Source organism: Hyperoodon ampullatus (assembly GCF_949752795.1).
Source record: "Hyperoodon ampullatus genome assembly, chromosome: 2".
NCBI classification, from domain to species: domain Eukaryota; kingdom Metazoa; phylum Chordata; class Mammalia; order Artiodactyla; family Ziphiidae; genus Hyperoodon; species Hyperoodon ampullatus.
In genome coordinates this window covers 147,847,530-147,874,727 of record NC_136915.1, presented here as the reverse complement: position 1 = coordinate 147,874,727, position 27,198 = coordinate 147,847,530, and the positions used below count along the sequence as shown (strand labels likewise).

The 27,198-nt window shown below is 35.3% G+C and overlaps 1 protein-coding gene across 1 annotated transcript in view; it reads left to right on the top strand.

Annotated features, from left to right (window-relative positions):
* Nucleotides 1–27,198, top strand: part of C4BPA (complement component 4 binding protein alpha) — a gene marked incomplete at both ends in the record, with an annotated part of 120,117 nt that overhangs the window by 5,426 nt on the left and 87,493 nt on the right. The window contains 6 exons of the mRNA XM_079723180.1: nt 3,460–3,623; nt 4,602–4,787; nt 5,483–5,582; nt 17,977–18,062; nt 18,234–18,428; nt 25,468–25,650. Of these exons, the coding sequence (XP_079579306.1) occupies nt 3,460–3,623; nt 4,602–4,787; nt 5,483–5,582; nt 17,977–18,062; nt 18,234–18,428; nt 25,468–25,650 (914 nt within the window). The remainder of the gene's footprint in view (nt 1–3,459; nt 3,624–4,601; nt 4,788–5,482; nt 5,583–17,976; nt 18,063–18,233; nt 18,429–25,467; nt 25,651–27,198) is intronic.

Genomic DNA, 27,198 nt, shown 5'->3' with positions numbered 1-27,198 from the left:
TATCATTACCATGATGATGTTTTGACTCTAGGAGTTCCATTCTGTCAGAATCACGTTCCAACACCAGCTCTGTCACCCTTTTCCTTAACGTTTCTCATGAATATTTGCTATGTGCTGTCCATGCACCAAACCAAGCCCTCTCATCAATTCTGGGAGACATGTGTAGTTATTTTTATTTTATGAAAAAGGAAATTGAAGCTTAGAGGAGCTTAGAGGGCTGAGTATCTTGCCCATGGGTACACAGTTCCCATGTTGTGGAACCAGGTTTGAACCTGCATGGCCTGGGTCTGATTCCATGCCCAGGGTCTGGCCACATACTATCCTGCTGTGTCCCCAGCACTGTGTCTGTGGCCCTGTTACAAGACTGCATGATGTAAATCCCTCACCGCAGGGTAGGGTCTGTATGTGTGGCTGCCTTTTAGCTCCTGTCATAAACTGTGGTGTTTGTTTATTCCTTCCCTCCTTACTATCCTATGTTTTATGGTTGATGATATGATAACTTCGGGTTAAGGATGGGGAACACCCAAGAGTAAAATCGCTAGGGTCTGTTCTTATTAAGATGTGCCTTTTTTTTTTTTTTTTTTTTTTTTTTTGGCGGTACGCAGGCCTCTCACTGTTGTGGCCTCTCCCGTTGCGGAGCACAGGCGGGCTCTGGACACGCAGGCTCAGCGGCCATGGCTCACGGGCCCAGCCGCTCCATGGCATGTGGGATCTTCCCGGACTGGGGCACGAACCCATGTCCCCTGCATCGGCAGGCGGACTCTCAACCACTGCGCCACCAGGGAAGCCCAAGATGTGCCTTTTTTAAAAATCAGCTAAAATCTGACCTTGACACAGCAAACACTGTAAGAGTAGATATGGAACAGTGTTATTTTTCTTTAAAACATATTTTAGCACTAGGTGCTTTTGAGTGTAAATTCAACAAACATTTATTGAGCACTTTGAATAAGGCACAGTGCTAGATACCATGTAAGGCATGATTAAGAGCTCACCTTCTGACTTCAAGGAGCTTATGGTCCAGTGGGGAAGACAGACTTCAGATGTCAGTTAAGCCAAGTCAGAATCAGAGTTATAAACACTCAATTGTAATTGGAAGCTGGAGATTGGTCTGGAGGATAGGAGGGGACATTGGAGAAGGGACTGATAGAATAAGTAGGAATTAAAGAGGAAAGTGTGAGAGGGAAGATGATATGGGCAGGGGTAGGAGGTAAGAAAGTGTTTGGAAATGTCAGGGATGCAGGGTGTCCGGACCAGCTGGATTATAACTAGAAAGTTAGTCATTGGAAACCAGTTTGGTGAATGCCCATTCCTGAAGGATCAGTTCACTGAAATCGATCTGCTGAATTTATCACATTATCAATTTACTTGACGTTTTTCTAAGATATATTCATTTTGAATACATTCAATGATTATAAATATTCTTTTTGAACATAGCGAATGAATATGTTCTTTGAAGGAGCATTTTCAGTATTTTTGTTACCTGCAACTGTCTCCAGTCTCATCAGACTGCTAGCGCAGAAGGAGTAGAGACTAGAGATCAGGATGGAGGTATTAGGAAAACAGAGAGAGGGAAACAAGAAAGAAAGGGGCTCAGAACCATGGTCCTGGCTCTTCTCAATTCATTCAGTACAAATTCTGCAAACATATTTTTAGTAACCAACGTATTTGATAAATTGTTGAACAGGTTAAACTTAGTTTTTGGTGGAATTGTTCTAGTGGCCATGTCCAGAGCTCATGGGATAGGATGTAACGTGGGGTGGAGTTGCCCACAACTGACAGCAGGTGGAGGACTGAATGTCAGAACTGAGTTTTGGAAAGATGAGTTTAGATGAGTCCTTGCTCAATGAAGAAGTTGGGGCCCTCCACATAGCGAGAAGGGCCACTATGAACTTTTTTCCCCTCAGTTTGGGACAGAAACATCTTTGAGGGAAATATTGAGGGGACTCCCTTTATCTAAATGGATATGCAGTTAGTATGAATTATGGACACATGTGGAGCGTAAGAATCGTGTGGATCTAACAGAAATATCAGAATAAAAGATGAAATTTAGTATTTCATTGGGTCTTAACTTCATATATTCCTTTGAGGACAAAGACTATTTCTAATGTAAATTTAAGGTATACTGTTTATTTCCAACGGGAACAGGAGTGTGGTGAAGAGAAAAACATCCTTCATGATTTTGCTTTAAATATGTCTTTAAATAGTCTGATTAAGTAATGAAAGTATATTTGTCACATATATTTTTATTTTTATTTATATATCTATATGTATCTACATATATCTATATCTATAGATAAAACGATTTTTTTTTCCAAAACTGCAAATTGCTTGGTTTATTGCCTTGGTTGACAGTTGTCATGAGGAACTCCCAATGTTATACATGATGATCCAACTCTTTTTCTCTATCGTATCATTTTCTGCTTAAAAAAATTTTTTTTGAACTATTATTATTTTAATTTTTAAATATTTATTTTTGGCTGCATTTGGTCTTTGTTGCTGCGTGTGGGCTTTCTCTAATTGCGGCAAGTGGGGGCTACTCTTCCTTGTGGTGTGCGGGCTTCTCATTGCGGTGGCTTCTCTTGTTGTTGAGCATGGTCTCTAGGCACACGGGCTTCAGTAGTTGTGGCACACGGGCTCAGTAGTTAAGGCTCGCAGGCTCTAGAGCACGGGCTCAGTAGTTGTGATGCACGGGCTTAGTTGCTCCGTGGCATGTGGGATCTTCCCGGACCAGGGATCAAGTCCGTGTCCCCTGCATTGGCAGGAGGATTCTTAACCACAGTGCCACCAGGGAAGTCCTGTTTTGTTTTGTTTTACATTTGTTTCCTTTTCTCTAACTCCTCTGCTGTTTCCTTGGTCAGATCATCTCTGTGGCTCACCTGGCCAATCACAATTGTCTTCTTAATCAACCTCTCCGTTTCTCTTCTCTGTTCACTTCAATCTATCATGTATGCATCCACTCTAGTGATCTTAAAGCACAATAATGTGTCACTCTAAGGACATATTAAAAACAAATAAACCAAAACCAAAATCTAAACAACAAACAATGGCTCTTTACTCCCCAAAGAATAGTGTCCATAAGTTCCTAACCTTGGCCCTTACAACCCATTCAGACACACCTATGAGCTGCCCTCCTACTTAACAACCATCTCCAACACCTTACTTTCCAGCCAAATTGTAGTGTTATATACTGCTCCCCCAATTTGCCCTGCATCCATTTTCTAACATCTACAGCATACCTGACTCAGATTCAGCCACCTCCCATCTCTCCACTTGGAATTAATCTCTCTTAAGAGCAGAGTGCTTCTGCAGAGGTTAACACCCACTGTTTTGTGTTGTAACATTTGTGCACCTATATTTTCTTTCACTCTAGGCCGTAATTTCTTCAAGACATGGATCCCATAGTATTGATCCTAGTGCTTTATGACAAGTAGGAATTCAATGATTGTTTATTAAATTGAGTTCTTTCAGCAGAAAAGTGTCAGCGAAGCAACAGAGAGCTCCAATTATGATCCTTCACAGAAAGGGGACAATGGCATCTTGGCCTTTCTCTGGGCCCTGGAGAGTCTCTGATCCAATTCTGTTCCAAGTGACCCTGGTTGCTGCTCTGTTGGCTACTGTTCTTGGTGAGTAATAGGGAGACAAATTCAGATTGTCAACAAACATTCAAGATCATCTACTCATTCACTTTCAAGACTAGCGAAGAGCTGATTAAGCTTTTAGCAGAAATCCAGCTTCAGCAACAAAGGGTTTATTTGATCAGAAGTTTGGAATTTATTTGGAATTCTGAACTTAAGGGGATTTGGAATTATTTAGAATATAGGGGGAATTTGCTTTACCCATAAAAGAGTCCATTTTATAGACATTTTCCCTTAGAATTTCTTCTTCAGGAATTTCCAAAACTATTTGTCCCCAACCAAGACTTGAAACAAATCTGTATTATCTGTCAGCCTGACTAAACAATCTTCACTGTCTGTGGGTTTATCCAGAATGGACAGGGGAAGTATATTATTCTACTGCAGCTCCTGAAAGGTAAATCAGCCCTATATTTCATTCTTGCAGGCAAAGCAGGATAAAGATTTTTATGCTTCAAGGGCTCTATACGTCTCCCTTCAGATCACTCAAAATCCAAAGGGTACAAAAGAGTACAAGTGAGAAATGTTATTCTCATCCTTCTCCCAGCCACCCAGTTTCTGTTCCCTGAGTCAACCTATGTTACATAATGTTATTATTAATGAAATAATGTTTCTGTTGAAGGAAATTGTAGGACTTCTGGATTTGCATGGATATATCTGAGTCAGCAGATATGAGGAAACTGATAGGCTGATGAAATCATGTCTGCCATCCTTTTAAGTTAAATCACCTCATTTACAGGAGAGAAGGGGTGAAAAATTTATGGCTTTTATCAGTATCATTGCCATTAATCAACAAACATGTATTACTAATTACTCACTGGATTCACTGAACAGTGGGGATAATAGCAGTTACTATTTTTCTTGATTAGAGGAGAAAAGAATGGTTCCTGCTCTAAAGTAATGCTACTGAAATTTTAAGATGCTGTGTCCCAAGCTATAATTTTGGTGTTTTGTCATTTTGGTGTCCAGGCAATTGTGGTCCTCCCCCTTATTTACAATTTGCTTCTCCAATAAATGAGTTGAATGAGACAGAGTTCAAAACTGGAACTACTCTGAAATACAGCTGCCGCCCTGGCTACAGTAGGACAACTTCAAGAAGTCACGGTCTTACCTGTGACTCAACAGGCAGTTGGACATACAGGGACTTCTGCGTCAGTAAGTATGAACATTTATTTTTCTTATTTGTGCTTTTTACTTCTTTGCAAATTTATCTCAGGAACTAAGCTTTATGAATGCAAATGAGTGTCTTTGGTCACTAAGAAACAATTCGGTTTGTCAGTTACTGATTTCAATGTACACGTGTGTGCCACTTTTTGAAAAACATAAACAAACAAATGAATAAAACAAAAAAAATTAGGAGCCACCTAGTTGCATTGGAAAATGTCTATCCTTTACAATATATTCAGTAAGAAATTTTTTTTGGAAGTGAACTACAAATTCAATTTTAGTACATTGAAAACTAGATTCACTCTATAAAATCATAAAAAGTTATGTTGCTAGAAAATGGCAATGCAGTTTTCAAAGAAACCTCACCCCAAATATATGCTGTGTTTGGAAGAAGATGCTGTGATTCACTTAGTTGAGAATAAATTCTGTGATGTTTTTCCAGTTGTAGGGGTATACACACACAATCTATACATTTTTGTTTCTTTGTGACCAAGGACATCCATGTTGAGTGGCTTAAGTTCAGAGTACATGCCGGAGATGTAGAATGGAGCTTAGCTCCCTGGTCAGTGTGTTAAATCCTGGGCCATAGACTTCATTACCACAGTGATCCATCAGCTCTCTTTTCTAATGCCATATCCATGAGTACATGGAATCACTAATCATCATTTTAATTTTTCTCTCAGAGAAACGATGTGGAAACATGGGAGAATTACTTAACGGGCAAGTGACAGCTAAGACAGATTACTCTTTTGGATCACAAATAGAATTCAGCTGTTCAGAAGGGTGAGTGAGAGGCAAGCTAGAGACAATACTTTTCTTTTAAATTAATTTTAAAAAATAGCTAATGTATTCATATATTTAAAAAAAAAGATATAAAAAGATATACACTGAGAATTCTCACTTCCATTCCATTGCCATTGCACCATTCCTTTCCATCCTTAAACAGGGACCCACCTACTGGCTTCTTATGTACCTTTTCAGTGTTTACTTTTACATATACAAGCTAAGAAATTAGTATATATTTTTATTTTGCACCTTTCCAATAACAAAAGTAGTTTTGAATCTTGCTTTATTTTTTACTTACCAATATAAACAGGAGATATCTCTATGTTTGTGCATAGAGAGGTCCCTCATTAATTCCCTTTTACAACTACATAGCATTTTATTGTGTGATGTATCATGGATTAGTAATCTCTTTGATGGATCCATGAATATTTCCAATCTTTTGCTGTTCTAAACTATGCTCTAATACATAACCTTGTACATATAAGTTATATCTGTATGGTAAATTCCCAAGGTGGAATTCCTGGGTCAAAGAATACATATATTTGAAAATTTGAAAGTTATTTGCAAATTGCTCTCTGTAGGAGTTACATGGTTTTGCAGAGTATACAAACGTCTGTCTCTCCATAACCTTTGCAACTAAGTGTGCTGTCAAACTTTCAAACCTTGTAAAAATTTTGAAAATTTTCCTATTTTAGAGGTAACAATGAAATCTTACTATGGTGTAAATGTATACTTCACTTATTCTGAGTAAAATTGAGCATATTTTAATATGTTCAAGAGATGTTTACACTTTTTGTGAATAAATACTTGTGAATTACTTGGCATGTACTTTGCCTATTTTTTCTATTAACCTGTTGACCATTTTATTCTTAATTTCTAAGATATATACATACACCTATTCACATGAATCTATGTGTATTAGAGTTTAGACCTTGTTTCTGATATGAGCTGCAACTTTTCCCCCAAGTATATTATTTTTCTTTTGACTTGGCTTTAGTATGTTTTTTCTTGAGGAGAAATTTTTTATGTTGTCAAATTTATCAGTCTTCCTTTTTAAAAGGCTTCTGAATTTTAGGTCATAATTTAAAAGGCCTTCCCAAATACAAGATTTTGAACTATTTGCCTAGATTTCTTCTACTACGTTTTATGTTTACATATTTTTTAATATTTAAAGCTTTGATCCATTTGGAGTCATTATAGAGTATACAGTATGAGGTACATGTCCCAGTCTGTATTTTTCCATATGGCTTTCCTGTTATCCATACATTATTTATTAAAAAGTCCATTTTCGTATGACTGATTCACTTTGTTATAAAGCAGAAACTAATAAAAAAATAAATAAATAAATAAAAGGTAAAAAAATAATAATAATAATTAAAAACAAAGCACAGTTAAAATAAATAAATAAATAAATAAAATAATAAAAAGTCCATCTTCAATTTAATGATATGAGAGTGTTTTTTGATACTATATGAAATTCTTATATATATCTGTGTTTATTTCTGGACTTTCTATTCAATGCCATTGTTTTGCCTATATATTAATATACACATTTCACAGTCATCTACTTACTGATGTTTTATAATATGCTTTAATAATAATATGGGTAGTCCTATATTATTACCTTTCTTTTCTAGGATTTTCCTGACAATATGTGTTTGTTTATTTTTCTATGTGAACTTTAAAGTTAGGCATATTTAAAAATCAGTGTTGGACATGGAGGCTAAACAATACGTTGATAAATAAACAAGAGATCACTGAAGAAATTAAAGAGGAAATCAAAAAATACCTAGAGACAAATTACAATGAAAAAATGATGATCCAAAACCTGTGGAATGCAGCAAAAGCGGCTCTAAGAGGGAAGTTTATAGCAATACAAGCCTACATCAAGAAACAAGAAAAATCTCAAATAAACAATCTAATGTTACACCTGAAGGAACTAGAGAAAGAAGAACAAACAAAACCCAAAGTTAGCAGAAGAAAAGAAATCATAAAGATCAGAGCAGAAAAAATGAAATAGAACAAAGAAAAAAATAGCAAGGATCAATAAAACTAAAAGCTGGTTCTTTGAGAAGATAAACAGAATTGATAAACCATTAGCCAGGCTCATCAAGAAAAAGAGGGATAGGACTCAAATCAATAAAATTAGAAATGAAAAGGAGAAGTTACAACAGACACCACAGAAATACAAAGCATCCTAAGAGGCTACTACAAGCAAATCTATGCCAATAAAATGGACGACCTGGAAGAAATGGACAAATTCTTAGAAAGGTATAACCTTCCAAGACTGAACCAGGAAGAAATAGCACATATGAACAGACCAATCACAAGCACTGAAATTGAAACTATGATTAAAATTCTTCCAACAAACAAAAGTCCAGGACCAGATGGTTTCACAGGTGAATTCTATCAAACATTTAGAGAAGAGCTAACATCCATCCTTCTCAAACTCTTCCAAAAAACTGCAGAGGAAGGAACACTCCCAAACTCATTTTATGAGGCCACCATCACCCTGATACCAAAACCAGACAAAGATACTACGAAAAAGAAAATTTCAAACCAATGTCACTGATGAATATAGATGCAAAAATCCTCAACAAGATACTAGCAAACAGAATCCAACAGCACATTAAAAGGATCATACACCGTGATCAAGTGGGATTTATCCCAGGAATACAAGGATTCTTCAATATATGCAAATCAATCAATGTGATACACCATATTAACAAACTGAAGAACAAAAACCATATGATCATTTCAATAGATGCAGAAAAAGTTTTTGACAAAATTTAACACCCATTTATGATAAAAACTCTCCAGAAAGTGGGCATAGAGGGACTCTACCTCAACATAATGAAGACCATATATGACAAACCCACAGCAAATATCATTCTCAATGCTGAAAAACTGAAAGCATTTCCTCAAAGATCAGAAATAAGACAAGGATGTCCACTCTCGCCACTATTATTCAACATAGATTTGGAAGTCCTAGCCACGGCAATCACAGAAGAAAAAGAAATAAAAGAAATACAAATTGGAAAACAAGAAGTAAAACTGCCACTGTTTGCAGATTATATGGTACTATACATAGAGAATCCTAAAGATGCCACCAGAAAACTTCTAGAGCTAATCAATGAATTTGGTAAGGTTGCAAGATACAAAATTAATGCACAGTAATCTCTTGCATTCCTATACACTAGTGATGAAAAATCAGAAAGAGAAATTAAGGAAAAAATCCCATTTACCATTGCAACAAAAAGAATAAAATACCTAGGAATAAACCTACCTAGGGAGACAAAAGACCTGTATGCAGAAAACTGTAAGACACTGATGAAAGAAATTAAAGATGATACCAACAGATGGAGAGATATACCATGTTCTTGGATTGGAAGAATAAATACTGTGAAAATGACTGTACTACCCAAAGCAATCTACAGATTCAATGCAATCCCTATCAAATTACCAATGTCATTTTTTACAGAGCTAGAACAAACAATCTTAAAATTTGGATGGAGACACAAAAGACCCCGAGCAGCCAAAGCAATCTTGAGGGAAAAAAAATGGAGGTGGAGGACTCAGACTCCCTGACTTCAAACTATACTACAAAGCTAGAGTAATCAAGACAATATGGTACTGGCACAAAAGCAGAAATATAGATCAAAGGAACAGGATAGAAAGCCCAGAGGTAAACCTATGCACCCATGGTCAACTAATCTATGACAAAGGAGGCAAAGATATACAATGGAGAAAAGACAGTCTCTTCAGTAAGTGGTGCTGGGAAAACTGGGCAGCTACATGTAAAAGAATGAAATTAGAACACTCCCTATCACCATACACAAAAATAAACTCAAAATGGATTTGAGACCTAAATGTGGGACCAGAGACTATAAAACTCTTATAGGAAAACATAGGAATAACACTCTTTGACATAAATCACAGCAAGATCTTTTTTGATCCACCTCCTAGAGTAATGGAAATAAAAACAAAAATAAACAAATGGGACTTAATGAAACTTCAAAGCTTTTGCACAGCAAAGGAAACCATAAACAAGACGAAAAGACAACCCTCAGAATGAGAGAAAATATTTACAAATGAATCAACAGACAAAGGATTAATCTCCAAAGTATATAAACAGCTCATGCAGCTCAATATTAAAATAACAAACAACCCAATAAAAAAAGTGGTAGAAGACGTAAATGGTCATTTCTCCAAATAAGACCTACAGATGACCTAGAAGCACATGAAAAGCTGCTCAGCATCACTAATTATTAGAGAAATACAAATCAAAACTACAATGAAGTATCACCTCACACCAGTTAGAATGGGCATCATCAGAAAATCTGCCAACAAGAAATGCTGGAGATGGTGTGGAGAAAAGGGAACCCTCTTTCACTGTTGGTGGGAATGTAAATTGATACAGCCACTATGGAGAACGTTATGGAGCTTCCATAAAAAACTAAAAATAGAATTACCATATGACCCAGCAATCCCACTACTGGGCATATACCCAGAGAATACCATAATTCAAAAAGACATATGCACCCCAGTGTTCATTGCAGCACTATTTACAATAGCCAGGTCATGCAAGCAACCTAAATGCCCATCAACAGATGAATGGATAAAGAAGATGTGGTACATATACACAATGGAATATTACTCAGCCAAAAAAAGGAACAAAAGTGGGTCATTTGTAGAGGCATGGATGGACCTAGAGACTGTCATACAGAGTGAAATAAGTCAGAAAGAGAAAAACTAATATCGCATATTAATTCATATATGTGGGACCTAGAAAAATGGTATAGATGAACTGGTTTGCAGGGCAGAAATAGAGACACAGATGTAGAGAACAAACGTATGGATACCAAAGGGGGAAACTGGTGGGGGGTGGTCATAGTGTGAGGAATTGGGAGATTAGGATTGACATATATACACTAATATGTATAAAATGGATAACTAATAAGAACTTGCTGTATAAAAAGAAATTAAATTAAATTAAAAAAAAAGAAAAAAAATCAGTGTTGGATTAGCTTTTAACTTAATTTTAGGAGAATAGATTTTTTTTTTTTAATGCTGAGTCTCCCTAGACAAGAATATGTTACTGTGGGGAAGGGAAACCTTTCCCTTTAGCCTCTTAGGGTCTCTGGCTAGGCTTGAGAATTACGCTGACATAGATTAATAGGAGAAAAGTATATCAATCTTACTTATATATGTACATGGAAGCCTTCACAGGAAGATGAAGAACCTCAAAGTGGTTAGGCCTAAGTGCCTATATATTAGATTGATGAAAGAATAGTAATTGTGGAAAAGTACCAAAATATATAGGGAGGCTAAAGGGAGATAAGCATTATTTTTAACAAGGCCTTCAGTACAGATTTCTCTGTGAAATCAATACTCCATCTCTGGTGATAAAAATGTTCTTTCCTCCTGGTATAGAAAGGGCATCTTTCAGTTGGGAGTTTGATCTGCTTTCAGGAAGAAAAGGGGAGGTCAGAAACCTCTTCTTGCATCTGCTGATTTTCAGGTGTCTTTAGCTGAAAATAATCCTGATGCCAAAGTGGCCTATTTTGGGGTGGCATGTTCTGCCCCATTCATTTTAGTGTTTTTCTCTTGTTTCTTCAGGAATGTTTCAACATTATCTTAATATAGATTTTGCATTTCCTGAAGTGTTTAAACCTAGGCATTTTATTTTTGCTATTTTAAATTGGGTCTTTTCTTCCATTAAATATTCTAACACTATATATATATATATATATATACACTATTGATTTCTGCATGTTAACTTGATATCTAAGCTAAGTTTCTCAATTCTTTTATTATTCATAATAGTCTTGCAGTTGAATTCTCTTGGGATTACCCAGTTTGCAATCATATCCTCTGTAAATAATGATTATTTTACTTCTTACTTTCCATTTTTTATGTTTCTTTTATTTTAATTTCTTTTTCTTGTCTATTTATATCAGTTAGTTATATTAGTCAGGACTCATTCAGAGAAATATAAATATAAATAATATTATATCTATGTTTCATATATTAAAAAAACATCCAGTTAGGGTTAGGGTTAGGGTTAGGGTTAGGGTTATATATACATAAATATAAAATAAGGGATTTACTACAGGAATCTGACTTGATAGAGTACTGGCAGCTGGTGAAGCAGTGTACAGGAGGCTGTTTCTTCTATGTTTGCTAACGTGGCCTGAGGTCAGCAGGGCAGTTAGTCAAAAAGGAAAGGTGGATGTGAAGTGGGAGATGCAAAACCAAAATGGGACCCTCATGGTTGAGTGGAGTATAGACTGGAAGTCACAGTATGGATTAGAGTATACCCATGAGTATAGACTGGGGTTCACATTGTTCTTTCACTGCCTCTTAGCCTTCATCTTCAAAGATTGGAATGTCTTGTAGAAGTTGTTGCCCTTCCCCACAGTGCTAATGTACTTGGATCAGAAGTTGGAGTACATGAAGGAGGACATCCTCCAGGAGCTGGGTTTGCTGTAGTCCTGGCTGTGCCCAATGCCAACAAGGTGATAACACAGAGAAGCAACAATATGTGTGAACTGCAGTCACGTCTTGTGCTCTGCTCTGACCTTTCAAGCATATACAGAACATGGCTATTAATTCACTTCCATCGTCTCTTATGGACAACACTAACTTGGCGCTATGCATGGAAGAAAATTCTGGAAAATGTAATTCCTGCTTAGTTAAGTTGACATAATTTGAATCTACCAGGGTCCATCCCTTGTCAAATTTGGTATTTATATGCACTTGTTTTAACCATACTTAGCTTAACTTCCAGATAAAAGCAATGGCAAAATTATGCTTCCAACTTACATAATGCAACTATACCTCATAAAACTGAAAACATGCTAACTCTCTCCCCCAAAGACAATCCTCTTTAAGCAAAGTCATACCTCCCCTTTGATATCCTGTAATTTAAATACTGAGATATAAGCTAAACTACTATTAACACATCTTGTTTAGATGGTAGAGGGATGAAAAAAATAAAGAGAAAAAAATTTAATTTAGACCAAATCTATTCATATGAAAATAAGAAAGAAATGTTTATAAGTATTATGGTCCTTATTTCTGCAACTGGTCATGTGGCTGTAGTTAGTATTTATAACTGCCTGCTTCTATTACTCATTCCATATCCACTTTACCCTCAGCAACCACTTCATTTGATCGTGGTTCCTTGCATAATGGGATCACCTGAACTTTTATTCTTGAAGGGTCTGGGCCATTAGCAGTCCTGCCTGTATTGGGTTGTTATAGTTTTCATTGACTTTAATTAGAGGGCATGAAAATAATACAAAAATGTGCCCAGGAAATCTCCCAGCTTTCCAGACGTATACATCATCACCATTGTTGCTTTTAAGCAACCCAATTTCCCATGGCTAATCAGGATTAATCACCTCAGTCAGGAAAGTAACACCCTTCTTTGTCTGTTTATTCATTTGCTTGAGGACCCAGACTTGATGAGACCCAACTTCAAGTTTAATTTTCCAGGTAATTTGCCAGATAAAATACAGGATTCCTGGTTTAATTCTAGTGCAAGTATGTCCCATGCAATACTTGGGGCATGCTTATACTAAAAAATGTTTATTGTTTACTTGAAATTCATGTTTAACTAGGCATCCTGGTTATTTGCTAAATTGAGCAACCTTAGTTTAATGGAACTTTTGCTGTGGTAGAAGCATTCCTCCATTGGTTACTAAGACTTCCGGACTAACAGAGAATATTACTTGTATTATTTCTACTTTTTAGAATTTGTTAAGGTTTCTACGTTTTAGAATATTATGTACTTCATAATATATAATCAATTTTAATTGATATTCCATAGATACTTGAAATGAAGTTACATTGTTTACTATTAGTATACAGACTTTGATATATACATACCAGGTATACTTTATTTATTAGCTCTTTTGAATCTTTAATTATGCTTTCCTTTATATATCTCAAGCTTAAAGATAAGAATTAAAGTAAACTAATTTCATAATTATTTAATATCACAAAAATTCTTGATAAATAATAGCATACTTTTCTTATGTCCCATGTATTTTTTTTTGTTAAAATTGCTACTACATATTTTGGTACATAAATATTTATAGCTCTTCACTGCAAATCAAAATCTTTAACACCATAATATGCCCATTTTGTGTAATTTAAGGATGTTGATTCTGATGTCCAGTTTATAGGATATTAAAACCAGTATCCCTTATTTTCTTTTTGTTTGCATTTGCTTTATATAACTTTGCCCCTCCTTTTGTTTTTAACCTATCTGAGGTACTTTTAGATTTGTCTCCTGTATACAACATAGAGTCTAATTTTGTTGCAACTAAAAGGTCTTTTTCTTTCAAAAAGAGACAAGTCCAATTACATTTATTGATATTAGTGATACCTATAGGTTTAATTTTCTCATATTATTTCATATTTTATACTATATGTATATATGTGCAGTTTTATATATATATATATTTAGGAGAGTTCAAAATTTGATTCTAGTGGTTACCTGTATATAATTATTATATACCTTTATATAATTATATATACCTTTAAATACCTTCTTTATTTCTATCTTTATTTTTAAACTTGTTCCTTGTTATAAGTAACAGTAAACTTATCTTGTACTCTCTCCTTCCCTCCCCACCCCTCTGTCTTTTCTACCAGTAAATTTATGTCATTTGTATTATCTTAGTGTTTACTTTGTATTCAACATTAATGTTAAGTACTTATATATGTCTATAGGTTGATTTTACTTCCAGCACTTACAGATGAGGCAATCAATGAGTGTGATTTTTTTTTCCACTCTCTCCCTCATCTCCTTTTTTTTTTTTTTTTTTACAATTATCCATTTTATTTATAGGCATTTACTTATTAAGGAAAGATACTAAAGAGCACTAGACCAACTGTGAAATCACTTAGAAAGTTCTATGAGAGCAGAAACCATATGGACTATTTCCATTTCATCCTACCACCACTATACACCCCCCAACTCAGGACCTGTGACTTAAAGATTTTTTTTTTTTTTTTTTTTTTTGCACACAGAGGTTATTCTAAACATAGTGATTGCAGACTGCAACAACAAGTCTGTAACTCTAGACTCTTACTCCATAAATACATCATGGCTTTTTGTTCTCAAGATATATTACCAAGATGAAATGGCCTAAATTGCTTATATATTAAAATTAAACCCAACAATCACTTTTTATTGAGAAAGCCAAGTAATTTTATATTAAATAGTAAATAGGCTTAAAATGACCTTTGGGACTGGAAGGGCTCAAACTGATAAAATTGAAAGTTACAGCCCATCTTAGTTTCCCATAATCTCTTAGGATTATTCAGAAGCAATGCTTAAATATACATAGCAAGGGAAATGAACAATTATAGAGAAAGAAGAGAAAAAATGAGTGTGGTTAAAAAGTATCCTACATTAAAAGAATTTTAATATCCTGCATTTCATGCATCTGTAATGAAACCACAATTTTGTAGGTGTTTCATTCTTTTAAGATGAAAAGGTTTTTAATATATATTTGGACAAGGAGTGATATCTATATCTACGTATCTATATATCTATATCTCATATAGATATATGTGCTGGTTTTTAAATGAGTAAAGATAAGCTATATTGACATAGTGAAGAATGTGCCAGCTTTGGCAATACAGAAGGACTGAATAGAAGAAGCATTTAAATTTAAATCAGTAAACTACACTTCTGTTTCTAACACAAACTGTGTAATCCTAAACAGATCAAACTAACTCTTTGTAGGTCCTTTTCTTCTCTGTGTTTCCCACTTAGAGAAGTTCCTTTAGCATTTGTTGTAGAGATGGTTTGGTGGTGCTGAATTCTCTTAGCTTTTGCTTGTCTGTAAAGCTTTTGATTTCTCCATCGAATCTGAATGAGATCCTTGCCTGGTAGAGTAATCTTGGTTGTAGGTTCTTCCTTTTCATCACTTTAAGTATATCATGCCACTCCCTTCTGGCTTGTAGAGTTTCTTTTGAGAAATCAGCTGTTAACCTTATGGGAGTTCCCTTGTATGTTATTTGTCATTTTTCTCTTGCTGCTTTCAATAATTTTTCTTTGTCTTTAATTTTTGCCAATTTGATTACTATGTGTCTCAGCGTGTTTATCCTTGGGTTTATCCTGTATGGGACTCTCTGCGCTTCCTGGACTTGGGTGGCTATTTCCTTTCCCATGTTAAGGAACTTTTTGACTATAATCTCTTCAAATATTTTCTCAGGTCCTTTTTCTCTCTCTTCTCCTTCTGGGACCCCTATAATGTGAATGTTGTTGCATTTAATGTTGTCCCAGAGGTCTCTTAGGCTGTCTTCATTTGTTTTCATTCTTTTTTCTTTATTCTGTTCCTCAGCAGTGAATTCCACCATTCTGTCTTCCAGGTCACATATCCATTCTTCTGCCTCAGTTATTCTGCTATTGATTCCTTCTAGTTTGGTTTTCATTTCAGTTATTGTATTGTTCATCTCTGTTTGTTTGTTCTTTAATCCTTCTAGGTCTTTGTTAAACACTTCTTGCATCTTCTTGATCTTTGCCTCCATTGTTTTTCCGAGGTCCTGGATCATCTTCACTATCATTATTCTGAATTCTTTTTCTGGAAGGTTGCCAATCTCCACTTCATTTAGTTGTTTTTCTGAGGTTTTATCTTGTTCCTTCATCTGGTACATAGCCCTCTGCCTTTTCATCTTGTCTATCTTTCTGTGAATGTGGTTTTTGTTCCACAGGCTGCAGGATTGTAGTTCTTCTTGCTTCTGCTGTCTGTCCTCTGGTGGATCTCCTATTTTTGTTAGTTATATCATCTCAGCTTGTCAGAGCATATAACATTTATATTTCATTCAGTCACTCTTAACCACACCTTTTTGTCTTAGATCTGCATGCTCAGTACTCACTATCAGTTGTTTTTTGTTTTTGTTTTTGCTAGTTTCTCCTGTAATCTCTTGGTTGGCTATAGTTTGTCCTCTGGTGATTCTGAGGAAAAGTCTCTGAGTGAAAATTACTGTTGAATTATTGCAGTTTTAAATACTGTCTGAGGCTTTGCTACTTAGAAGATAATGTGGCTGTATATATAGTCCTTGGCTCATACTTTCTTTTCTTGAATATCTTATAGATATTGTTGTGTCTGTTTTTCTGGAGGATGTTGCTTTAGAGAACTCTGGGTTTTTTACTCTTATATGTGACTTAGTCTTTGCTTGGCTGTCCAAAGATATTCTTTATCTTTGAAACTAGTAATCCTACTCTTAGTTGTTTTGATATGGACAATTTGGTTCAATCTTTCTTTGCTATATGATGTACAATTTTAAAATGTAGATTAAAATATCATTTTATTTCTGTAATGTTTACCAGAAATATATCTAAAGATAGCTATTTTGTTCTGTTTTGTGTTCCTTGTTCAGGTTGTCCAATTAAGTATATGTTGATTCTCCTATGCTTGTCATCTATATCTAACATTTTTCTCCATTTTTTTGATATTACTGTTTCATTTTGTTTGATTTTCTCATGTTTATCCTGTTTCCCTTACTGTGTATGGCTCCCAAGATGGAAAGTGAGAAGATTCAGAACTAACATCCTGTTGGAACACCAAAGTGTTCCTATTGGAATAACCAGAAACAACACTTTTCACTTGGTTTCCTGGCTAGGTTAGAAAAATTACATTTTTAAGAAATTTCAAGATAAAGAAATGCTTAATTCTTATTGTAGCTTACCTTATTAAAATGACTATTAAATTATCATTAAAAAGTTATTAGTAAATAAATTTCAGGACCTCTTAGATTGCTGAAGGTAACATTTATATTAGTGTCCTGTCACATCATAGGTTTATTCCTTGTTAATAGTACAATTTGAAATTGTACTAATGATGCTTTTTTTTTTTTTTCTGTTACCGTAATTCATATGGGGTAGTAAAACAAACTGAAGAAAGCTTAGGACTTGTCAAGAGCCATAGAAATGGGGGGTCATGAAGCGAGAGTTAATGACGTATGAGAGAGGGCAAGCATCTGGACGTCAGGAGGTGGCAAAGCAGAGGGCAAGAGAGTTTGGGGCCAGTAATCTGGCTGGTACACTCATCCAAAGAAAATTACAGAACACACTCAAATGAGTCTTTTTCTCTACATTGTCCTGCTTGAGCTCTGAATGAACTCCATGCCTGATATCTAGTCAGCGTCCAATAATAGATTACAGAATAAAAGAACAAGTGAGCACACACATCTCATTTCAGTGATAAAATTTTACAAAATGGAGTTCTCAATAGGAAATGTTACCTGAAAAAACATTATTTCTTCATTTTTAATATTGAGTAAAAAATTCATTTGTTCTGACTCCTTTATTCAACTTAATTTATAGTAGGAAGAATTCCTTTAAAATCTTTGATCCTATCTTACTCAGGTATATCTTAATTGGCTCAGCCACTAGTTTTTGTGAGATCCAAGATAAAGGAGTTGGCTGGAGTGATCCTCTCCCCACTTGTGAAAGTAAGTAAAGACTTTTTTTGACTTGCCTCTAAACCTAAACCATGTTATATAATAAAACTCCTGTGCATCTTTGCTGCTTCTTATACCCTTCATTAGAATTTGCATCATGAATGTTAGATTTGTAAGGATGCTTTCCCTAATTATTTCTTCCTCTTCACTCACTCATCTCAGTTGCCAAGTGTGAGCCTCCTCCAGCCATCAGCAATGGGAAGCACAATGGTGGAGATGAAGACTTCTACACTTATGGCTCTTCTGTCACCTACAGCTGTGACCCTGACTTCTCAATGTTAGGCACAGCCTCCATTTCTTGCAGACTGGAAAATAAGACAATAGGTGTCTGGAATCCAAGCCCTCCTACTTGTAAAAGTAAGTCATAATGGTGAATTTTGGTTTGAATTTTTTCTTTAAAAGAAAAAGGAAGATAAATATATTGGGGGAAGTGAAATGATTCAAAGTCAAACTAATTATTGCAATGATGCAGTCATTTTTTTGGTAAACTGATGCTTATTCATGAGGTACCAGTATGTGGTAATAAATAACACTGATATCTCATTGGCTTTGTGAAGTAAAAGTTTTTTTTTAAATTAAAGTATCAATATAATTGACTCACAATATTATATTAGTTTCAGGTATACTACATGGTGATTTGATATTTTTATACAGTACAAAATGATCACCACAAATCTGGTTACCATCTGTCACCTTACACTATTACAATATTATTGACTATATTCTTTATTCTGTATGTTACATCTTGAGATGTATTTATTTTATAGCTGAAAGTTTGTACCCCTTAATTCCCTTCATCTATTTTGCTCTGCACCCCCTTCCCCCCTGCCACTTCCCTTCCTTGTGGTGACCACCGATTTGTTCTCTGTATCTATTAGTCTGTTTCTGTTTACTGTTTGTTTTGTTTTAGATTCCGCACATAATTGAAATCATGTATTTGTCTTTCTCTGCCTGAAATTTCACTTAGCCTAATACCCTCTAAGTCCATCCATGTTATTGCAGATGGCAAGATTTTATTCTTTTTTTATGGCATATATATATATATATATATATATATATATATATATATATGGCACATCTTCTTCATCCATACATCTATTGATGGACACTATGGTTGCTTCCATATCTTGGCTATTATAAATAATGCTTCAATGAACATTGGGATCACATATATCTTTTCAAACTAGTGTTTTTGTTTTCTCCAGATAAATAGTAAAGAATGGAATTCCTGGATTGTATGGTAGTCCTATTTTTAATTTTTTGAGGACACTCCATATTGTTTTCCATAGTGACTATACCAATTTACATTCCCATCAATGGTGCACAAGTGTTCTTTCTTTATCCACATCCTTGCCAACAGTTTTTATTTCTTGTCTTTTTGATAATAGCCATTGTGACACATGTGAGGTGGTAGCTCGTTGTGGTTTTGATTTGCATTTCCCTGGTGATTAGTGATGTTGAACATCTTTTAATATGCCTGTTGGCTATCTGTATGTCTTCTTTGAAAAAAATGTCTATTCAGGTCCTCTGTCCATTTTTTAATCAGATTTTTTATATTGATTTGTATGAGTTCTTTATGGATTATAGACATTAACCCCTTAATAGATATATCATTTTCAAATATCTTCTCCCATTCAGTAGGTTGCGTTTTTGTTTTGCTGTTTGTTTCATTTGCTGTGTGAAAGCTTTTTGGTTTGATGCAGTCCCTTTTTATTTTTATTTTTTTTGCTTTTGTTTCCCATGCCTGAGGAGACAGATCCAACTAAAAAAATACTGATAAGACTGATGTTAAAGAGGTCACTGACTATGTTTTCTTCTAGGAGTTTTATAGTTTCAGGTATTACATTTAAATATTTAATCCATTTTGAAGTTATTTTTGTATATGGTGTAAAAAAGTGGTCTAGTTTCATTCTTTTGCATGTAGCTGTCCAGTTTTCCCAACATTATTTACTGAAGAGTCTATCTTTTCCCCACTGTATGCTCTTGCCTCCTTTATCCTAGAATAATTGACCATATAAGGGTTTATTTCTGGGCTCTCTGTTTTGTTCCATTGATCTGTGTGTCTGTTTTTGTTCCAGTACCATACTGTTTTGATTACTAAAATTGTACAGTATAGTTTCAAATCAGTGAGCATGATAACTCTTGCTTTGTTCTTCTTTATCAAGATTGTTTTGGCTATTTGAGGTCTTTTGTAGTTCCATACAGATTTTAGGGTTATTTCTTCTAGTTCTGTGATAAATGCCATGGGTATTTTGATAGGGATTGCACTAAATATGTAGATTGCTTTGGGTAGTATGGACATTTTAACAATATTAATTCTTCCAATCTATGAACACATTATATGTTTCCATTTTCTGGTGTTGTCTTCAATATATTTTATCAATGTCTTGTAGTTTTCACAGTACAGGCTTTCACTTCCTTGGTTAAATTTATTCCTAGATATTTTATTCATTTTGATGCAGTTGTAAATGGGATTGTTTTCTTAATTTCTCTTTCTGATAGTCTGCTATTAGTGTATAGAAATTAAACAAATTTCTGTATATTAAATTTGTATCCTGCAACTTTAATGAATGCATCTCTTAATTCTAATAGTTTTTTTTGTGGAGTCTTTAGGTGTTCTATGTATAGTATCATGGCACTGGCAAATAGTGACAGTTTTACTTCTTCCCTTCCAATTTGGATTCCTTTTATTTCTTTTTCTTGTCTGATTGCTGTGGCTAGGACTTCCAATACTATGGTTAATAAAAGTAGTGAGAGGGGGCATCCTTGTCTTATTCTTGATCTTTGAGAAAAAGCTTTCATCTTTTAATGATTGATTTTGATATTAGCTATGGGTTTGTCATATATGGCCTGTGATATCAGTTGTAACTTCTCTTTTACTTCTGAGTTTGATTGAGCCATCTCTCTTCTTTTTCTGAGGAAACTGAGTAAAGATTTATCAATTTTGTTTAGCATTTCAAAGAACCAGCACTCAGTTTCATTGCTTTTTCCTATTTTTTTAGTCATTATTTTATTTACTTTCACTGTGATTTTTATTATTTCATTTCTCCTACTAACTTTAGGGTTTGTTTTTTCTTCTAATTCTTTTGGGTCTTTTAGGTGTAAAGTTTGATCATTTATTTCAGATTATTCTTGTTTCTTTCTTTTTTTTTTTTTTTGCGGTACGCAGGCCTCTCACTGTTGTGGCCTCTCCCGTTGCAGAGCACAGGCTCCAGACATGCAGGCTCAGCGGCCATGGCTCATGGGCCTAGCCACTCCGCGGCATGTGGGATCTTCCCGGACTGTGGCACAAACCCGTGTCCCCTGCATTGGCAGGCGGACTCTCAACTACTGTGCCACCAGGGAAGCCCCTATTCTTGTTTCTTGATGTAGACCTATATTGCTATGAACTTCCCTCTTATAACTGCTTTTGCTGCAACCCATAGATTTTGGAAAGTTGTGTTTCTATTTTTATTTCTCTCAATGTATTTTTTGATTTTCTTTTTGCTTTTTTCATTGACTGATTGGTTGTTTAGTATCAGGTTGTTTAGCCTCCACATGTTTATATTTTTCCATTTTTCTTCTTATAATTGATTGCTAATTTCATATCATTGTGTTTGGAAAAGAGACCTCAATCTTCTTAAATTTATGGAAACTAGCATTGTGGCCAAATATGTGATCTATTCTGGAGAATGTTCTATGTGCACTTGAGAATGTGTATTCTGCAGTTTTTAGATAGAATGTTTTGTATGTATCTATTAAAACTATCTGATCTAATATGTCATTTAAGGTCAATATTTCCTTATTAATGTTCTGTCTTGATGGTCTATCCATTGATGCAAGTGGGAGATTAAAATCCCCCACTGTTATTGTGTTACTGTCAATTTCTCCCTTTGTGCTTGTGGACATTTGTTTAATATATTGTATGTAGGTGTTTCTATGTTGGGTGCATTGATATCTCTAAATGTTTTATCCTCTTCTTAGATTGACCCTTTATTATTAAGTAATGTCCTTCTTTGTCTTTTGTTATAGTATTTGTTTTAAAGTCTCTTTGTTCTGATATGAGTATTGCTATCCCAGCTTTCCTCTTGTTTTCATTTGCATGGAGTATCTTTTTCCATCCCTTCACCTTCAGTCTGTGTATGTTTAGCTCTAGAGTGAAACTATTTTAGGCAGTATATAAAAGGGCCTTTAAAAATTTTTTTATCCATTCAGCCACCTATGTCTTTTAATTGGTCCATTTAGTCCATTTACATTTAAAGTGATTATTGATATGAATGTACTTGCTGCTATTTTGTTAATTGTTTTCTGTTTTGTTTTGGGTTTTTTTGGTAGTTCTTTTTTGTTCCTTTCTTCTTGTCTTAGTCTTTTCCCTTGTGGTTTGAAGATTTTCTCTAGTGTTATGTGTTTGGGTTCCTTTCTCTTTAATTTTTGCACAACTATTGTAGGTTTCTGGTTTGTTGTTACCATGATGTTTATATATATATATAATATATATATATATATATATATATAAAATAAACTGATATATATCTGTTTATTTTAAATTGATAGTCACTTAAGTTCAAATGAATTCTAAGAGCACTACATTGTTACTGCCCCCCCATTCTACATTTTTCACATTAGAGTTTACAACTTTTTATTTTGTTTATCCCTTAAACTACTTATTATAGTTATAGTTGATTTTGCTACCTTTGTCTTTTACCTTTTATACTACTATTTTAAGTGGCAGATCCACTGCCGTTGCTATATATTTGCCTTTACTAGTGAGATATTTTTCTTTCATATATTTTCTTATTTCTAGTTATGGCCTTTTCTTTTCTGCTTACAAAAGACCCTTTAACATTTCTTGTAAGGCTGGTTTATTGGTGATGAACTCCTCTTGTTTTTACTTGTCTGTAAAACTCTTTATCTCTCCTTCAATTGTGAACGATTCCTTTGCTGGGTAAAGTATTCTTGGTTGTAAGTTTTTTTCCTTTCAGCACCTTAAATACATCTTGCCACTCCCTTCTGGCCTGCAGAATTTCTGCTGAAAAATTATCTGGTAGACTTATGAGGGGTTCTCTTGTACATGACACGTTGTTTTTCTCTTGCTGTCTTTAAAATTCTCTATCTTTAACTTTTGCCATTTTAATTATGATAATGTCTTGGTGTGGATCTCTTTTGGTTTATCTTGCTTGGGGCTCTGTGTACTTCCTGGACCTGGATATCTGTTTCCTTCCCCAGGTTAGAGAAATTTTTAGCCACTATTTCTTCAAACAAATTTTCTCTCCCTTTATCTTCTCTATTCTCCATTAATGAAAATGTTAGTTTCCTTGATGTTACGCTAGATGCATCTTAAACTAGCCTCATTAATTATTTTTTTCTTTTTGTTGTTCTGATTGGGTGATTTCTACTATTCTGTCTTTCAGATCACTTATCCATCCTTCTGTACCACCTAACCTGCTATTGATTCCTTCTAGTGTATTTTATTTTATTCATTGTACTCTTCAGCTCTAATTGGTTCTTTTTTATATTTTTTAACTCTGTGTTAAAGTTCTCTCTGTGTTCCTTCACTCTTCTCCTGAGTTCAGTGAGCATCTTTATAATCATTATTTTTTACTCTTTTTTTTTTTTTTTTTTTTTTTGTGGTACGCGGGCCTCTCACTGTTGTGGCCTCTCCCGTTGCGGAGCACAGGCTCCGGATGCACAGGCTCAGCAGCCATGGCTCACGGGCCCAGCCGCTCCGCGGTATATGGGATCCTCCCAGACCGGGGCACGAACCCGTATCCCCTGCATCGGCAGGCGGACTCTCAACCACTGCGCCACCAGGGAGGCCCTATTTTTTACTCTTTATTGGGTAAATTACTTATCTCTGTTTCACTAGGGTTTTTAAAAATAGGGTTTTATTTTATTCCTTCACTGGGAACATATTCCTCTGTCTCTTCATTTTGTTTGACTTTCCTTGTTTGTGTCTATGAATTAGGCAAAACAGAATGAGCATGGGCTGGGGGACCCTGGCACTCACTGCATTGGGTCTGCCTTTGTGCTACAGTTGGAGCTGGAATGGGTGCATGTGGGAGGGGGTCCCAGGGTGCTCTGCCCAAGAACCATCCTGGGGGGATGGCTGGAGCTGGAATGGGTATGGGCTTGGGGTAAGCGTGTCCCAGCAGCAAAGTAAAAGTTGATTCTCATTCATATTGAGTTTGCTGCATGTCCAGGAAGCTCTCTAGGGCAGCTATAGTTTAGGTGTTAGTTTAGCAACCATCTCAGCAATCCAGATTGCTTCAATCTTATGATATCAAAATGTGCTTTCACAATCTCTTTAGTAGAGGAAGAGAGAAAATCAAATTGTCCCCTGGCTTTAAGAGCTTTTTTCCTGGAAATGACCACATATCACTTTGCATTTCAGCCTTTTGTCCAAAACTAATAATGTGTAGATGCTACTCATCCCAAGGGAACTGAGGAATATCACCTTTTGTCTGTGCAGGAAGCAGAACTGGAAATACTGATTAGCACTTTTCATGTCAACCACGTATGCCTACAGAGCAAGGAAAACCTATTAAACACTGGAAGTTCAACAGGACAAAGCACCCAGTAATTGAGCAAGAAGAAATATTGTGGCATTGCTAGTTTGCTAATCTAAGGCATCTTCCTTTGCTACTAAGCACCCACACAGTATTACTTACTATTCTGACTCAGCACAGGACACAGTCAAATTGGGGATAAGCAAGCATGATACTGCAAACTGTTTAAAATGCCTGAAGAATTCTCATGAGTTCAGAATGAAGGTGAAGGGCAGGAATTGAAAGGCTTTAACCAAAATGTGCTGAATGTTAGAAAGATAACTCTGGCTGCGGAATGGACAACAATTTGAAGTGGGACAAAACTTAACCTATAGGTACCTGTTGCAACTATCTTGCTAAGTAGTGAAGCTCCTTCAACTGTTGCTATGGCAGTGGGCCTGGAGAGAAATTGAGGAATCCTAGAGGAATTAAAGTGGCAGGACTGACAGGGCTTGATGACTGACTGCTGTGGGGTAGGAGGCAGGGGCAATTTGTTCTTTGCTTGTGATGGTACAGCTCTCTGATGCCCTGGCTACCTCTGCATCATGACTATCACATCATTACCACTGACAACTGACCCACCATCAAAATCATCCAGGAGAGCAGGTCATTATAGGAAGAGGTTTTGAAGACCTCAAGATATGTTTTTCTCCTGGATTATATATGGCTAGTTTTTCTTGGGAAAGTGAAGAAGTTAGAGTTATCCACAATCATCTCACAATAGAACCTACATGATGGGATCTCATTTTACTGAGGCTTTTAAAAGTTGAAAAAAAACCCCATATATATATATATATATATATATATATATATATATATATACACATATATACATATATATAACCCATTTGTCTTTTCTTTTGAGTTTTTAGAAATCACTTGTCCTCAGCCAATGGTTAAAGATGGAAAAATAATCTCTGGATTTGGACCCATCTATACTTATAAACAGTCTATTGTATTTGACTGTGATAAAGGTTATCGTCTCAAGGGCAACAACTTAATCCATTGTGAAGCTGATAACAGCTGGCATCCTCCTCCTCCCATTTGTGAACTCAGTAAGTATGGGCCATGAAAGAGTTTCAATGTCTGGCATCTAAAGATATCCAGAAATATTGATGGGAACATACTTATATGCCTAAGCCCATTTGAATCACAGTAAAAATTTTAATTTAAATCAATCCCTCTATTTTTTTCTTGTTGGAAAAAAGAATGATTACAGTACACTGTGCAAGACCATATAACATCACAAAAGGCTGCCACATGCAGTTGTGCACACTACAACCCTAAAGAGAGATGTAGCATTGTAGACATTGTGGATTACTATGTTTATTTCAATAATTTTCTTGCAGTTGATAGAAAATTGCTTTGTTCTAGCAAAAATCATTATATTATGGTGATTGTTTTAAAAGATATACAGTAAAGTGTCCTGAGGGAAAAATGCCTTTTTCTAACTTGCACAAAAGTATTGTATGGACTAACTATGATTCTCAAACTCTGAAATTATAAACTCATGTGAATCACTAAAAATTATCTTTTTTTAAAATTAATTTTTATTGGAGTACAGTTGCTTTACAGTATTGTGTTAGTTTCTACTGCAGAGCAAAATGAATTAGCCATACATGTATATATATCCTCTCCCTTTTGGACTTCCCTTCCATTCAGGTCACCACAGTGCATTAAGTAGAGTTCCTTGTTAAAAATTATCTTAATAATAACAGTGATAACTTGGTGCTAGTCTAAGTACATAACAAGAATTAATTCAATGAATTCTGTCCAGAATTGTGGGCACTATTATTATCCTCATTTTAAGGATGAGAAATCCATTCACAGAGGTTATTTGAAATGTCCAGAACAGGCAAATTCATTGAGAGAGAAAGAATTTTAGTGGTTTCCAGGGCCTGGGAGGAGGCAAGACTAGGAGGTGACTCCTAATGAGTACACAGTTTCTTTTTGGGTTGATAAAAATATCCTAAAATTGGATAGGGGTGATGGTTGCACAACTCTGTGGATATAGTAAAAACCATTGGATAGTGTATTTTAAATGGGTGAATTTTATGTTATGTGACTTGTGTCTTAATAAAACTTAAAAAAGACCCTTACCCTTGAAGATAAAAATAAAATAAACATCCAACTTGACAGATGTTTCCATTATATTTCCATATTGTGAACCAGTAGCATCAGCAAAGAGTGAAGAGGACAAGATACAAGGTTTAGGCTCAGAAGTCACTTTGTGCTTGGTTTGTTCTTGCCAAACCTTTAAATGATAAAGTTTCTGGTGTCATCTGGATAAGGGGAATGACTCTTGTTTATTTTCTCCTATCAGCCAGGAAACAAGAGAGTTAGATTTATTTGTCTGCAACATTTCTCCAGTCATATCCACCTAGCAAGCCCAAAGCTTCAATTCAGATACTAAACTTTCTGAAGTAAAATGAAGAGGAAGAAGAATTCATATTTTGGATAGTTGGCACAACACACAGAAACCACTTGTTAGTGCCCTTAGTAAGAACCTCTCTGGTGCTTTGCACATTTGGGTACATGTCCATGTGTGTTTTCTGGTGTGGCTGATTCATCAGCTATGGCAGGCTGGTTCCTGGATGAATGAG